Raw genomic sequence first — 16,743 nt, 5'->3', positions numbered from 1 at the left:
CCGGATGGCCTTCCTGCCACCAGCCTCAGATCACGAGGCCTATTTCTCTTCCGTATTATATTTTCAGTTAACATTTCGGATTGTTTTGCACCTGAATGAGAGTTTTACACACACATGGACGCAGGACATCCCCGTGTCCTGAGTAACAGACCTGTGTGTGTGTAAATAACATCCAGGTATCTTATCCCACCCACCCATCTATCTAAATGTTTGCTACACAGATCAAAAGAAGGCAAGGCTAAAGGGACGTAGGGACAAGAAAATAATCAGAGTCACTCCCATCTCTGATAGAACCACAGGACTTATTTTTCGTGCTTAGAGGGTCTTCAGGGACAATTCGGTCCACTCCTGTGTTTTATTTCACAGGTGAGGGGTGAGGAAACAGGCTGAGACGAGCCATCACTTTCTCATCCTGTGGGCCAGACCCGGGACCGGGTCCTGCCTCACAGACCACAGACTCAGAGGACTTTCACTTGTGTTGAACCATCTCAACTCATATTAATGTTTTGTTATAATAAAAGTGAGGTTTTATCCCCTACAACCCTTAAATTATAACACAAACGTCTTAAAAATCGCTGCACTAGGGTTGATTTTTCCCACGTGGAAACATTCTTTCAGGTGAATGGATGAACCTGTTGTAAAGTTTACTTCTCAGCCGTGACCTCATCCTCTTGGGCGTGCATTTCTTCACAGAAGAGGAACGGACATTGTGTCTGGTTCGAACATGCCTCATTTAGCTGAGATCAACCGGCTCTTACCGAGGGCGAGCTTGGCCATCTGCAGGTTGTTGATCCAGGACTCCTTGATGGCGGCGGTGAAGGTATTGAACACAGCAGTGAAGAAAGTCGGCCGGCCGGACCTGCCGGGGAGAAGAAAAGACAATGCACTCCACGCAGTGGGCTCCATCGTGTGAAACCCAATCACGGGGCCTGCCCCTCAGATACAATCCCCAAACCGCGAAGACATGCACGTCATGACAAAGGGCCCTGTTCTCGGTGCTGGCCCGGAGGCTCCCTTCCGACGTTTACTGACTTGTCCTGTTTCCCCGGGAGCTGTAACTGGATCCGACAGCAGTCGGCCGCTCTGATCTCCTCTTCCTTCTTCAGAATAAGCCTCTGTAAACCCGAGGTCCAGTCGTGGGCTACCGACTGGTTCAAATTCTAGGAAGGAGATGCAGAAGCACACGTAAAGATGTTAGTAAGACGGGACCACCCCGAGGGAGAGAAAAAAAGTGATGCCGAAACATGAAAAACCCAGGGAGACCAGTAACACTCATCTGATCAGGAAGAAAGCACCTTTGGGAGGCGGGTCATGTGGTGCTGGGACATTCCTAAGAGAACTGACGCTCAAGTCAGCCTCCGGATGAACAGAAGTTACACCAAAAGCGCTTCACCTTCCCCGAAATAGGAGAAAATACACGATCAGATGGATTCTTAAAGTAACATCAGTGTTTGCTTTTGATAGAACCAGGAGGTGGGATCACACGCTGACAACGACTTAGAAATTAAAAGAGAATTTTAAGCCAAGTGGCTTCGACTGTCACCTGATAGTTTCCTTTGAGGTTTCCAACCAGTTGAGTGATTTGACCGACGACATTTAAGTCATGCGCCAAATTTTGTAAATCTTGATACAGCTGCCCCGGCCCCATGTAAACTCTGTCTGCAAAACAAGACAACAAAGAGCACAAATCTCAGGCGTGTTCACGCCGGGGCTTGAGGAAGGAGACACAAGAAGGGAGTCTAGTTCATCCAGATTTTTCTAAAAGTGAACGTTTTCAAGTAAGTAGATGCTTTTCCCTTTCCGACCTTTCATTTTGACATAATTTTAGACTTTACAGAAAAGCTGCAACGGCACAGAGCCCCCTGCACCAGGTCTTGGATGTTAACCTTGTAGAACCACAGAAGCGTCGTGCAAAGCAGGAATTCCCATTGCTGTAGCAACACCAACCGTCGCGGGCTCTACTCAGACCTCACTGGCTTCCGCACGGAGGCCAGCCTCCCAGGGACGCGAAGGCGGGTCCCATGACGCGTGAAACGGTCACACCTCCATGAGTCTCCTCCAGTCTGCTAGGTCAGTGCCTCAGGCCATCTCTCCCTCATGACCTTGACATTTTTGAAGGACGCTGGTGAATTAGTCCATCGGATGTGTCACAATTTGTATTTTTAAAGCACCGTTGAGGTAATCACCATTAGGAAAAGGTCCCTGGTCTCTAGAAATGACCTTTAATCGCAACCAAAGTTTCAACAACCGCGCTCTTCCCAACGCCAACCTGAGCGCCCCAGTGAGCCTTCTCTAAACGCTTTTTTAAAAGGATGGAGAGGAGGCCTGCAGTGAGCCGGGTGGGTGCACAGGCTCCCAGCGCCCGCGAGAACAGCACCCACCGCTGACTCGGGTTGATCACTTAGCCAAATGATCTAAGTCTGGGGGGACATTAAGCAAACGGTTAGCACACAAAGAGTTCTGAAGCTACCGGAGGGTTTCGGGAGTGAAGTGGGTGGATGGTGAGGATGGTGACTTTCTAGGCACCTCAGTGTAACTCTTGCCTGACTAGTGGAGTCATCTGGAAGCCCTGTGTGAGCAGCCATCCCGGGGGGGACAGGGCAGAGATTTGGAGCTGATTTAGAACTCTGCCTTCTGTGTCTGTAACCAAGAGGATCATAAATGAATAGGTACCTGTAAAGCCTCTTTACTCTGTATCAGAGAGTAGGTAAAGTGCAAGGTTCACACAGAGACGGCAGAACAAGAAAGAAAAGGAAGGAAGGAAGGAAAGGGCAGATTCCTCTGTGCACCTCCTGAACGCACAGGGACGCCCTGGAGGTGGGCGGATGGTCCTCGGTGTGAAAACAAGAAGGGCTCGGGCAGCCCCAGGGCAGCCGCACTCGGACTCCTGGGTCACCAGGAGCCTCCTGCCAACCCGACACACTGGACTGATGCCGTCCACCACCCAGCAGCTGGGACCCGACAGGCCCAGGCTGTCCAAGCAGAGGGAGGGCGGGGTGGGAGCCGGGGAGGACGAGGCCCAGCGTCCAGGGTGGTCTAGAGTCACGTGTTGGAGCAGAGAGGTCGGCGGGCGCCCGGGACAGGCTCTGGAGACGGGGGAGGACGGGAAACGGGAGGTTACAGGACTGGGCCTGGTTCCTCCTTAAAGCTGCGTTCACGAGGCCCCACCAGCCCCATCCTATCTCATCAAGGATAAAACCAACGCTGCCTGAGTCACCCCATCCCCAGAGGGAGAAGAGGACTTTTCCTGGCGGGTTAGAGAATCTTCCTTATTGGGCAGAAGGAGTTTCTCTGCCTTTACCCAACGTGAAAACATCTCAAAGTTCACACATGTGGTGAGCGTCAGAGATGCTTTATGGAAGGGCACGCTGGGGACACAAACACACAGCGAGTTAGATGCTAATGAACCCAGAGGACGCGCACGAAACACCACAGCATCCACTCAAGTCACACAAGACAGAACAAAGAGCCGTCGTTCTTTTCCCAAACGTTACTTTCAGTTTAGGAAAGAATCTCTTTTTCTGGCTAAATTCATATGAACAACAGATCTGCAAATCAAGATTTTTGTTGGGTGGACTTCCTACCATCTGGTCACAATGCCCAGCACCCTGGGTTTCTGGGAGCAGACGGCTTCTCACTGCGCCCGTCTCCATGGAAACCCCTGCAATTTGGCTTGAAAATTCAGGGTTTGAAAGCTAAGTGGAGTCCATGTGGCCAAGGAAACAGCAACACTGTCCAGAGACTCCCCGTGGTGCGGACTCAGGCCCCGGCGGGTATGGACCGGCTGCAGCTCTGAGGCCGAGGCCCCTGCGTCACACCAGACACCTGGGTGGTGGGAGAGTCCGGGCCCGGGGGTCTCCAGGCAGGAGGCGCGGCAAGGAGGAGTAAACGGGGTATGGAGACACTGCAGACGGAATCCAACCCAGAGACAGTGGGTGGTTCTGGGGTGGCGAGAGGGATGCAGGGTGGGGGCTGAGTAAACACCCCACTGAACGAGAGAGGCAGACCTGCCCCACCCAGCAGTCAGCAGGCCTCGGGACAAGTTCTCCTTTCCAGAACTTTCCTTTCATTCAGAAAAGTTTGATATCTTACAAATCAAGGACTTTTTTTTTACCGAGGAAGAACGGACTGTTAAAAATTACACATCTTCGGGTCACAGTCTGGCGACCGGATACGCACACTTCTGTGGGAGCCTCTCTCCCACCCTCCCGCCTGGACCGCACGATGGCCTCTGCCCGGCAGGCCAGACCCCGCCGAGCACCCTGTCCCTCTCGGGCAGCTGCTTCCGCACGGGGAACACACTTCTCTTCTTCCTCTGATGGCGAGGCTGGTGCCTACAAAGGAGCCCGGGTCTAACAGGGAACTTTCCCTCCTTTTCCTTCCAGAATGGAGTCGACCCAAAGTCGCATCTGCGGCTGAAAGAAAGCTTGACGCCCTGCAGCGTGAGCATCAGCTCCGGCCCTGGACCCTCGATCCAGGGCCCCTCCGTCTGCCTCAGAGCTGGCCTCACGTGCAAGATTACAGCCAACCTCGCGCGGGTTTCACTTCTGTTTGTATCATGAAGAGCACCTCCTCCCTGCCCCTGAGCACTTGCTTCTTGTTTATTCTTCACACTTTGTCTTCAGCTGGGCTCACTTCTCCGGTCTTCGGTTTTATCTGCCCTTCTCCCACCCCGGCCTCTGCACTTGACTGTGGAGACCCTCCCTGCGTCCCCAGAGGGGCTCTGTCCCCCGCATCCCCTGCCCAGATGCTGCTCCCTGGAGTGTAAGGATGCTTAGGGCTCTTCCGGCTTTTTTGTTTTTTTTTTTTAATTTTTTTTTTTTTTTGGATGTGGATCACTTTTAAAGTCTTTATTGAATTTGTTACAATGCTGCTTCTGTTTTATGTTTTGGTTTTTTGGCCGAGGAGTCATGTGGGATCTTAGCTCCTGGACTGGGGATCGAACCCGCTCCCCCGGAATTGGAAGGTGAAGTCTCAACCACTGGACCGCCAGGAAAGTCCCTCTTCCAGCTTACTTTTTTTTTTTTTTTTTGCGGTACGCAGGCCTCTCACTGTTGTGGCCTCTCCCATTGCGGAGCACAGGCTCTGGACGCGCAGGCTCAGCGGCTATGGCTCACGGGCCCAGCCGCTCCGCGGCACGTGGGATCTTCCCGGACCGGGGCACGAACCCGCGTCCCCCGCATCGGCAGGCGGACTCTCAACCACTGCGCCACCAGGGGAGCCTCCAGCTTACTTTTAATCATGGCAGTAGCCCCCTCCCTCATTCCTGAGCTGCTGTACCCACTGCCCCGGCTTCCCCCTTCACAGCCAGATAGCAGGGATCCGGGCACCTGTGTTAGATTTCAGCCTACAGGGGACACGCAGTAAATGCTTCAGGATGGGAAGTGACACTGTCAGGCTGGCCTTCCATTCTCTCTGCAAAGTTCCTGATGGCAAACAAGGGCCCCATTTCCAAACAGGGGCGCCTGGCTCCCTAGAACTGCCACCTTTTCCCCTGCAGGCTGCCGGCAGGGGCGGGGGGCACAGGGCAGACCACCGCCGACATGCACGTCAGCGCCATGTCCACCACGGCTCTCCCTGGCCTGCGTCCCTGCCCCACGACAGGAAAGCTCCACAGCTGGACGCTGGTCCAGCCGCCCAGCGCCCCAGAGCCCAGGCCGGTCCTGTGCCCCTACAGTGTGTCTCACTGTGCGACAAAGAGGCCCAGCTACGCGTCTGGCTTTTACTGCCCATTTTAAGGATTAAGTAACCAAGTGGAGAGCAATGGGCGCGATTTTTACAAGACGACATGTATCAGTATTTACACATGAAAAAGCGCTTCCCTTTAAACCAGATCTAGCTGCTTCTCTCCTGTTGAAATGTCTCAGGAACCTCTCCTTGGGAAGCGTTTGCTGCTGGGTGGTGAAGGTTTCTCATTCTTGTGTATGTGACTCTCCGAGGGTCCGGCAGCTCATCCCCCCAAGGCCCCTGCAGAGCCGGCACTGTGGCCACGGCCCCTCACACCCTCCATGGAGCCCACCTGGCACAATTCCTTGCAAACTGGGGGCGCTTTAGGGCCCACTTGTGGGAACTAAATGAAGAAAACACTCTACAGCGTCACCTTATTTCTAGCAAAAGGGAAATTTTCTCATAAACCCACCTCCTGAGAAAGCGTGGAGCAGGGTAAAAATAAGACGCTATTAGCACAGAATTTTGCAAAGTCAGTTCCGGGGGCTGGAAGCTTAAACCAACCCAGGGAGCCCAGCTTGCAGGGCCCTGCACTAGAGGGAAACGTTTAAGGCCATCACGTGTCACAACTCAAGGACACGGAGGGTGCAAAGCAAAGGCAAGCAGCAGGGGCCACGCTGTCTCCGCCGCTGAGTAGCAGACCCAGTCTTGCAGCACTGAGCTTCAGAACAGAGTCGTTCAAACGGCAGAACAGTCACATGAATATCAACGGGGAACAGGACTTCTAACTTAGCTGACGGGGCTTGAGTCCCGTCTTCCAGCACATTCAGAATTAGCAAACTTTAGTTTGTTAAAAACCATTTTTTTTAAATCTAGAAGGCATTTTGAAAACCATCTACTCCACACTCCCCTTTCACAGCTCAGAGCTAAAAATTAAACCCACTTTAAGGATGAGGAAGCTACAGAGGCACGCACTAAACCAGGATCCCAGGCAAACATCTGCGCCCACGGCGCTGACTGCGTCTCTGCCAGCATCGCCCCTGATCTCCAGACTCGGTACCCAGAGCATCCTGTCCCCCGCCCGCCCCCCGCACTGTCTGTCCACTTGGCACCTCGACTGGTAACACCCTGCACGTAACACTGGTGAATTGTGTTCATCTGTATCATTTTTTTTTTGGATTCCACATATAAGTGATATCATATGATGTTTGTCTTTCTCTGACTTACTTCACTCAGTATGACAAATCTCTAGGTCAACCAGAGGGAAAGAATCGGGGGGGGAAGGATAGTTAGGGAGTCTGGGATTGACATGTACACACTGCTATATTTAAAATAGATAACCAACAAGGACTTACTGTGTAGCACAGGGAACTATACTCAATATTTTGTAATAACCTATAAGGTTAAATGTTACAGGGAAAAGAACTTGAAAAAGAATAGATATATGTATATATATAACTATATCACTTTGCTGTACACCTGAGACTAACACATTAGATTGTTAATCAACTATACTCCAAAATAAAATAAAAAGTTAAGAAGCAACATGTATCTAGGACTATTAAAAGAGTTTTGGACAACGTGAACACCAGCATGGGCAGCGGCTCTGCAAAGCGCCCTTCCCAGGACAGCTGGACCGAGAACATGTCCTCCCCGGGAGTCTCCCCACCTGGATACCTGCACCAAGACACCAGCCAGTCAAACTCCCACTGTCACAATCTGCTGATGACACAGACCTGTTAAGGGACGAATGGGCACCTTAATTCTTTCTCCTCAAGAAGCCAGCATTGCCTAAACATTAACAATCCCCTTCACTCTGCTCTCCTTTATTCCAGGAGACAGATATTCTACTGCGTTATCAGCAACTGTTTTGTTATCCTTCTCTGACCTTAGCCTTTGTTCTCCTGGCATCCGACCACACATGTAATGGAAACCATAAGAGTAAGAGGATCCTTGGATGGAGATGGATCCAGGGTCCCCGATTCTACAGCAACTTCTCAGGTCTTGAGGTCTATCTGGGGACCACTCAGTGGTCTTGGTCCTGCCTTTAAGGACTTAGCAGTATCACCAGTTGTAAAGCCAGAGTGAGCAGCTAGATAACCTGGAAGCAAAGTTCTCCTTAAACTCAGAATGAAGAAAAAGATATACTCTACAGAGTGACATTTTCTTTTGACAGACAATGAGGATTACGTATCTGCATTTGCCACAGCTGGCAGGAACTCGAGATAACATCTAGGGCCATAGCTGACAGGAGCTCGAGATAACATGTAGGGCCACAGCTGACAGGAGCTCGAGATAACTTCTAGGGCCAGAGCTGACAGGAGCTCAAGATAACATCTAGGGCCACAGCTGACAGGAGCTCGAGATAACATCTAGGGCCATAGCTGACAGGAGCTCGAGATAACATCTAGGGCCATAGCTGACAGGAGCTCGAGATAACATCTAGGGCCATAGCTGACAGGAGCTCGAGATAACATGTAGGGCCATAGCTGACAGGAGCTCGAGATAACGTCTAAGGCTCAAATGCAGCAGGAAACAGTCCAGGTTCTTTCTCGCGTGTAATATTTTACAAATTAAGTCATCCTGCTTTCTGCTTTTTAATACTGCTGACGTGAATCTTATTCTAAGTTGGCTCAGTACGAACCATAAATTAGAAGTTGAACGTGAGAACACAGCGTTCCCTGTAACACAGCATCTACTTCATGGATCGAAGGCATCCTTGGAGATCTGAACACAGTGAGGCAATCTTGATCACAAATCCACCTTGGGATTGCTTCCATTGTAATACACACAAAGGCATTATTTTTGTTCACAAAACCAAGACATAAAAAGGATTTGCTATACTTCCAAGTAATTTAAACGGATTTTTAAGAACATTTAACACACAAAATCTTCACGTTGCTCTCACTAAGTAAAATTTTAATCAATCAAGTCAACTGGGAGACCGCCTCTCCCTCCCGCCCTTTCCCACTCTGTCCCCCTCCCGAAACCACTCCTCAGCTGCTCCCTCCTCACAGAAGTTTGGTATTTCGATTGTTAGTTGAGACGGTATGCACGTTATTTAAACAGGAGCATGATTTTTTCATCAGCAATTCAGGAGTTTAGGAGCACAGGCTCAAGCAACTAGCAGACCACCAAACCACAAGGCTGTTCACATCAGGCGCAGAAGAACAAACAATAAAAGAGACGCCCTATCAGATGGGACCCAACAGTCACCGCGACCTGTTCCTGTAAACCCAAATGAACGTGCATGTTCGCTCAGAAAAGCTGCATCTTTCAAAAGCAGCCTCCTTCTGACCGTGTCAGAAACAACACAGTCTAAAAGGTTATTGAACACACTTTTTGTTTTTTTTTGTTTTTGGCGGTACGCGGGCCTCTCACTGTCGTGGCCTCTCCCGTCGCGGAGCACAGGCTCCGGACGCGCAGGCTCAGCGGCCATGGCTCACGGGCCCAGCCGCTCCGCGGCACGTGGGATCTTCCCAGACCGGGGCACGAACCCACGTCCCCTGCATCGGCAGGCAGACTCACAACCACTGCACCACCAGGGAAGCCTTGACACACTTATTTTTAGTATTATAAATTTAAATATAAAGGCTCATTTTATATATAAAACAATTTATGGAAAGCTCCCATTCACTGTACCCTAGGTGCTCCACAATTCAGAGGCCAAAGCCAGTGAGTGAGTAAAACTTAGCCAGGCTTTACTTGGATAAAAACAAAGCAAAACAAAAAGAAAACAGAAGAAGAAAGTAATGATTATGACACCAAGTTCAAAATCTAGAATCTTCAGACCGTTTAGTAACAATAACTGTATTATAAGACTATTGGGCGAGTGCCGGGACCCTCTTCCCCCGATTCTCTGTGAAAGGCACAGGCGGGCACCACCTCCGTGGAGACGGAAGGGGAAGGGGTGGCAGAGCTGAGACCACCACCCAGGCCCACGCTCTCTGGGACCTTCTCTGCATCCACTCAACGCACCCTCCGGAGAGAGCATGGCCCCTGCCGCAGCTGCTGGCGGGAAGCTCAGGACGGGACGTGAACCAGGAAGATGGAATGCATTCCAAGGGCAGGGCCCCCACCCCCAGACCCCGACGGGGACAGGCTCAGAGAGGAGACTCCCGGCTGGCACGTGTGTCCACGTGCGCCAGCCAATGTAAATAAGCACAGGCTCTAGGACCGTGTCACCCGACAGATTCACCGTCTTAACCAGGTCTCCTGACACGGTGAGGGGCTGAGGACCAAGCAGGTTACATCAGAGCCCTGGCGGCCCCAGACCTGCAAGCGCGTCCGAGACGCATCACTCACTTGGCTTGGTGCCGGCCACCACTGCCAGGCTCTCGGGCGCGGGCACCACGGGACCCCTGCCATTCTCCCCCGCGCCCTCGCTGCCGCCGTATTCTATCACTTCCACGTGCCCGAGAGGGACGCTCCACTTCAACAAATACCTCTGGCCGGTCGATGTCAGGGCACTGCTGTCATGGGAGGTGCTGCAAGGGGCAGAAACCCTCGTGTCAGGCACAGCCAAGGAATCAGTCACGGGACGCCTCATCCCTTGGAGACTCAAGAGAGACGCCTCTGAACTGCGGGCTTGGGTGCTTCTGGCGTTCTCACCAGGACTGACCACGCGGTTCCACAGTGGGTTTTCACAGAGTATAAATATACCCAATTTTTTTTCTTTTTTTTTTTTTTTTTCTTTTTTTTGTGGTACGTGGGCCTCTCACTGTTGTGGCCTCTCCCGTTGCGGAGCACAGGCTCCGGACGCGCAGGCTCAGCGGCCATGGCTCACGGGCCCAGCTGCTCTGTGGCATGTGGGATCTTCCCGGACCGGGGCATGAACCCGTGTCCCCTGCACCGGCAGGCGGACTCTCAACCACTGCGCCACCAGGGAAGCCCAATATACCCAAATTTTATAAGAAAAACCATCAAAAACATATTTATAGAGAAGCAACTAATGAGAAAGGATTTGAACGATGATATGGACAGGAACCATAGCTGATTCAGGATGGCTAGAAACGGAGTTCGGTTCAGTTTCCAGCTCTGACATCTGCCTGATGTTTACAGAGAAAACCCACCCACGTGTCCCTCAGCTCCACCAGCAGTGAGTCGGGGACCCTCCCTGGACCCATGCAAGTCACAGGATGAGAGGCTGAGCTCTGCATACACATCTGTCCAGAGTGAAGGGGAAGCGAAGGCATCCGCTCACCGAGACACAGACCGCCTGTGACCACAGAGCTCCCCGCGGGGCCATGCATCTTACTGGACGCTGACCTACTGGGCGCTGACCTACTGGGTGCTGACCTGCCGGGCGCTGACCTACTGGGTGCTGACCTGCCGGGCGCTGACCTACCGGGCGCTGACCGTGGCGCACATGAGCACGTCATTCAGCATGAAGAGCCGGCGCTCCTTGGTTTTCACGATCTCCCCCCGGTCGTTGTAGACAGTTTCTACCACGTCGTCGGAGCGGACGAGGTAGCGACTCCCGCTGCTGAGAAGCTGGACGTTCAAAGACCACCGAGAAAAAGAAGAACAATGAGAATGAAGCCTGGCAAAATACACGAGGAGACAACATCAAGGTTTTATAGATTCTTTTTTCTCTACAGATAATCCTTATATTCCCAATCACGCTTCTTGCACGTACGGTATAGAGTTTAAAAAGTGGGTTTTTTTTAAGGAATCTACACAGTGGCAGGGATCTAACTTCCTTACGTGAGCAGTTTCTCTAGCTATGAGATGCTGACGCAGCCACGAGGGCTCCGCTGGTTTTCACCCGTCACTCAATGTGCTCTCTCTCTTTCAGTCACTCCTCGGAATACATGCTCCGATCCTCACAGACGGTCACCCCAACCTTTCTGTTACTTAGGACACCGTATCAACCGGGAATGTCTGTGATTTTACTTTTCCCAAGGACAGCAAACTGAAGAAAACCTCCTGACTGCTCATGGTTTGCCATGTTTTACTTCTCTGGGCCAAACAAAGTACTCTTGGTTCTCCGGAAAGAGGCTTCATATTTATTAGTAAAGTGACATAGGTCATACAGAACTTATTTTAGCCGTTCAGCCCAGAAGGAAATCCGGAGTCCTTGGCCCAGAGGTCCACACTGGCCGGCCGACCTCACGGGGATGAGGTTGCATCCTCACTAGCGCAACGGTAAGCAATGCGTCACCTCTGAGGGCCCTCGGACTGTCGGGGGTTCCCAGACATTCGGGTACCATAGGGAAGCAGGATTTTAAACAACATGAGCCACCTCGAGAATATCAGTGAAGGGAATTTTCTGCCTGTAAAAATTCCTGTACAAATCCTTTGGAGAATCAGGGAAAACCGAAGCTTAAAACATATGACAATAAAGTTCTTGTAGTTAAATCACTGGATGTCAGTATCCAGTAGGAAAGTACCCCTGCTGACTTATTTAGCACAGCTCATATCCATTAACCTCTTCCTGTGGACTAGAGCTTCAGATACAAACGGCAAAGCCTATGTGAAATTGGATTATGGTGGCAGGAAGATGGCTTTGTAAATATGAAGCTGAGGTACAGCTTTGCTGAGGGACTGCTTTCATGCTGTGTTCTGCGTCCCTTCTTCATGATAAATACAGCCCAGTCCACGCACCGTGGACACAAGTAAGAATGCACGTGAGTATCTATGCTTCAAGTAGGACTAGGATGAAACGCTGCATTTTGAAAGTAAAATTCGGCTAAAAGAGTGGCTCTTAGCCTTTTTGGGGTCCTGGGTCCATGTGAGGACCTAGTCAATCTGCGAGCCCCTTTCCTGAGAAAATGCACAGACTACGAAGGCTCTGTGCACACTGCAGCGTTCGTGACCCCGAGGCTCTCCACGGACCCTCAGTCAAGAACTCTGGGCCAAGGGACTCGCCGAGAGGTTCCAGGAGGTTAGTAATAAGTGGCTCAGGGAGCGAAGGCTCATTAGCACGAAGCAGAGCAGCCTCAGCACAGAGAGGAAAACTCTCAACCTTGTTCAGGTACCGCTCGTTTACGGCTTTTGCTATCTGTTTGATTTCGCAGCGTTGATCAGCGTCCCTCTTCCTCTCGTTTAATTTCTCCGCCAGTGTCTCGAGCTCCGTCAGCGCCATCTGGAGGGGTAGCCTGTCGGGGTGTCCTCGGGGCGTGTTCTTCAGCATGTCCTTGAGGAGGAACAAGGCAGAGGGGAGGCGGACGTGTGATGCGGGGGTGGGAGCAGCGGGCGGTCACCGCGCACCCCCGCCGACAGCATCCCGCGACTCTGGCAGCCGGAGGCTGGCCCTGGCATCCGCTGCTTCTGGGGAATAAAGTAAGCCCTGGGAAAGGGTAACAAACTCAGTGAGTCACAATTTGGCTGAACGTTCAAAGCTCCTTTTGCAAAAACAAAACTGCCTTATTAAACTGGGATGGGAATGGAAACAAGACACCATTTTCCAGGAAGGGACCCATCCCTACTGCGAGCTCGCCAGGACCTCAGAAATCTCTGCTCTCTGGTAACGGTCAGGCTGCTGTTCTCAGTGTGAGCCAGACCAGTGGACCCACAGACGGCCGGAGTCCCCTTCCCGCCGGTGGGTCTGCGTCCTGAGCGCCCAGCTCTGAGCCGTTGGTTTGGGCGGAGCGTGGCGGCCCTGCAGGAGCACGGCACAGGCACCAATGGCACCGCGAGCGTGGTGAGAGCCAACTCCAGGCTCTGAGTCAACTCTCGAGGGGGACGTCTACGCACCGGGTGCAGTCACCTTGCCGGCTTCGCAGAGGAGGGCGAGCCAGACCAAGGCCTCCCTGCCCGGGCCACCCGGCCCGCCCGCCCCCCGGGAGCTTCAGCAGCCCTGTCTTTTTAAGCTTCCTGCTCTCGTCGGTCTGGAAAGAACTCGCCTAACCATCGCACGTTCCCCGTCTGAATGAACAACACACACTGCTCCACGCGATGGCTTCCCTATGAGCCACGTCAAACCCTACAAGGCAAAATGAATCCTCTTCACAGGCGCTCTGGTACCAGCAGCGCAGCTGGGTCGCGCCCGCCCGGATCCCAGCACCATCCACAGAACCAGCGCCGCACGTGGACGGACAGCTGAGGGGAGGAAAGCGGGGTGCGCGGCGGCTGCCGGGCTGTTACTTATTGGGGTACAATGCGGGGGAGAACACGGGAGTCGGGATAAAGACAAAGGCTCCTGGGGGACCACGTAGTGGAAACCGGCAGGCCCAGAAAAGCCACGGCCACGGCCTGATCCCGAGCTCTGGGGGACGGCTATAGGGTCATCGCAACTACAGGTAACAGGCCCCGAGAGCCAAGGAGGGTCAGGTGTGGTGATAGGAGGAGAGGCAGGGGAGTGGCTGGGGGTCAGAGGCACGGGCCCCTCCACGCCGTCCCCCTTCACCGCCCCCTCGGCGCACGCGGACGCAGCAGGGCTCGGAGCTCGGCGGGAGGGAGGCGCCCCATCTTCCACCCCACTCCTCTCCAGGACCAACTCCCAGGAGCATCTTACCCGCAGAGCGGGGTCCCTGCACACGGACCTGTAGGTGTCTCTGAAGTACGGAAATACAGAAGTACAGACACCGCCCCTCTCTGACGCCGACTGCATTCTCCTGGGAACCAGCCCTGCTCTGTCTGAGCCCCCTGCCCCTGCGAACTGCCTGTGCTCAGACAGCAGGAAGGACTGAACACCTCCCCAAGGGAACCGCATTCACACAAACCTGGGACCAGCCGTCTGGGTGCTATGCCGCCATCAGGCCAGGGTGAAGGCTATTTTCTGCCCTGGAGGGTCGGGGGCTGGCGCCCAGGTGGGGCGGGGGCGTGGGAGGGGACGAGCTGTACAGGAAGCTCTAAGGAACCCGGGAAGGGCCAGGCCAAGGGGCCGCATCTGTCCACGAGGACGTGTGCTTAAACCAAAACCCTGGAGTCTATCGTAACTGGATTCGGACTTTAAGAATTTTCATCTGTTTCTGCTCGGCAAACTGAAACATTTAGAGGTAAGTAAAAATAAAAATAAAAGGAAAGAGCAAACTTCTTACAAGAACCAATTTTTAAAATTTGGAACCGTGTGACGGGCGGGCCCAGCGAGGCCTCAAGGCCTTTGATGCACCCTCCCTGTCCCTGGGGATGATTTCACGGTTCATCTTTCATCACTTTTAATGACTAGGGGAGCCAACAAGTCGCCTGATTTAACTCTAGAAACAAGCTGAGTGTTCACTGAGAAACCGGAAGAGGCCACTGCAGACCCTCCTCGGAAATAACCAATTCAAACGCCCTGACGCTCATCTAAGGAGGGTGAGCCCTGAGCCCGCAAGGCGCGCGGGTCCCAGGTCTCGGGGGCCTGACAGCACATCACACGGCAGGGCAAGGCCTTCCTGATCCGACGATGCTTTATATCTGCACTCAAAGCCAGCTCTACTCTTTAGATCAACGCACGTACCTAACTGAGAATTCTTAGTCTAAAAAAACGTAGGGTCGGAGTATCTGGGAAATCTCTCTGCGCAGCTCCCGCTCTCCAAGCAGCCGGTCGGCTCCGCAGCTGACCGGCAGCTTTCTGGGCCTGCCCCTCCACTCTGGGCACACACCTGACCCCAGAGCAGGACCCTGGACATCTTGTGTCTACCTGCCTGGTGACCAGCCCACCTCCCACAGTGCACGAGCGCGTGTGGTTAATGAAAACTCACTCGGCTTTGCCCCAGTTCAGGTCCCTGGCCCGGGGCCCCTAAAGCCCTCGGAATTTCCTGAGTGATGGGGGGAGGGGCGTCTGGTGTTCATAACAAGTCCCTCTCACCCCCCCAGAGTCTATGCTGACGAGGGGAGTCCCGACGGGCCCAGGAGAGGAGCTCAGCACGGGTGGGGGCCAGAGGGACCGGCAGCTGCAGGCTGGGGTCTCGCCGCCGCCGGCCCTGCCCTGATGTAAGCGACCTGGGAGCGGAGGCAGCTGAGAGCCTGCCATCTCCACGAGGAGATGCTGGGACACGGAGGGACGGACGACGGCAAGACGGGACCACTGGCCGAATCGCGCAGGAGGCCTCACCTGGAGCAGCAGGATGAACTGCGGGAACCTCTGGATGGGCTTCATCATCAGGCTGTACAGCGTGACGCGGTCAGGGCTGGCCTCCTGGCACTGCTGCGGGGTGACAAAGGGCCGGCACTTGCGGCTCCCGCCTGGACGCTGCCCCCGGGGGGAGCTCGCACCTGCTCCCCTCTATGGAGAGGCTGCCTCCAAACCTGCTCCAAACACCTTCTACACCTCATACACCGCCAATGCACGCTGACGTCATTCAGGCTACAGCGAGCCCTGGCTGGTTTCTGAACTGAAAGCTTCAATGTTTTTATTTGATGTTTTAAGAGCCATTTATGAGCTAATTTCAATACTCTAAGAGTCAAACTAGTTTCTAAGATTCTGCAATCACAACGAAGGGCAGCTACAAAAAAAAAAAAAGAAAGAAGAGGAAGAAAGTGACAGAATCCCAAGTGGGAGCAGCACGGGCCCCTAAAGGCACCTGCCCTGCGCCTGGGGCACAGTCCCTGCGGCTGCCGCGGCTTGTCCTGCACTGGGACAAACCTCCCCACTTCAGCCCTCGCTCTGCCGTGGAGATTCGGGGCGCGGCTGGGGCGTGTCCGTGTCCTGGCAAGTCTCCCCAGGGGAGGCCAGGGGGGAGGGAGTCCAGGGCCAGGCGCCCCCTTCCCTCTGTAGGGGAGGCTTCTCTGGCAGGAGGGGACGCCCCAGGCTGACCATTTACAAACTGGGGAGGAGTCCCCAGCTCTCTCCAGCTGAGGGGCCATGCGGTGCGGAGCCCGGAGCCCGGCTTGACCTCGTGGACACCGGGCACCTGGGGTAGGACAGGGGACTGGATGGTCTGCCTTCCCAGGCCGCCAGGGGCTGGCGGCCTGACGGTGGGGCTGCAGTGGCCTCCTGTCAGGTACTGTCGGCACCAGCAGGACCACAACAAACTCCTCAGAAAAAGTATACTTTAGGTCGTCCCGTGTTTCCTTTCTCCTGCTGTGACAGGGCAAGGCCAGAGCGCCGACCGCAGCTTTCCAGAGTGGGGTCGATCTAAGGACGGGCCACCTCCACCCCGGTCCTGCGTCAGTGGGGACCACCATATCACGTGAGAGGGAGCGGGT

General features: G+C 53.7%; 1 protein-coding gene across 1 annotated transcript in view; it reads right to left on the bottom strand.

The window, feature by feature from the left end:
• ARHGEF10 (Rho guanine nucleotide exchange factor 10) overlaps window positions 1-16,743 on the bottom strand; it is a 73,933-nt gene that overhangs the window by 25,037 nt on the left and 32,153 nt on the right. Inside the window, exons 17-23 of the mRNA XM_065899859.1 lie at window positions 15,650-15,742; window positions 12,635-12,805; window positions 11,015-11,160; window positions 9,973-10,154; window positions 1,544-1,659; window positions 1,033-1,160; window positions 759-859 (exon numbers count right to left, since the gene is read on the bottom strand). Of these exons, the coding sequence (XP_065755931.1) occupies window positions 759-859; window positions 1,033-1,160; window positions 1,544-1,659; window positions 9,973-10,154; window positions 11,015-11,160; window positions 12,635-12,805; window positions 15,650-15,742 (937 nt within the window). The remainder of the gene's footprint in view (window positions 1-758; window positions 860-1,032; window positions 1,161-1,543; window positions 1,660-9,972; window positions 10,155-11,014; window positions 11,161-12,634; window positions 12,806-15,649; window positions 15,743-16,743) is intronic.

This window comes from Phocoena phocoena, chromosome 21 (assembly GCF_963924675.1).
Source record: "Phocoena phocoena chromosome 21, mPhoPho1.1, whole genome shotgun sequence".
Classification (NCBI taxonomy): Eukaryota; Metazoa; Chordata; class Mammalia; order Artiodactyla; family Phocoenidae; genus Phocoena; species Phocoena phocoena.
This window is presented reverse-complemented; position numbering and strand designations above follow the sequence as displayed.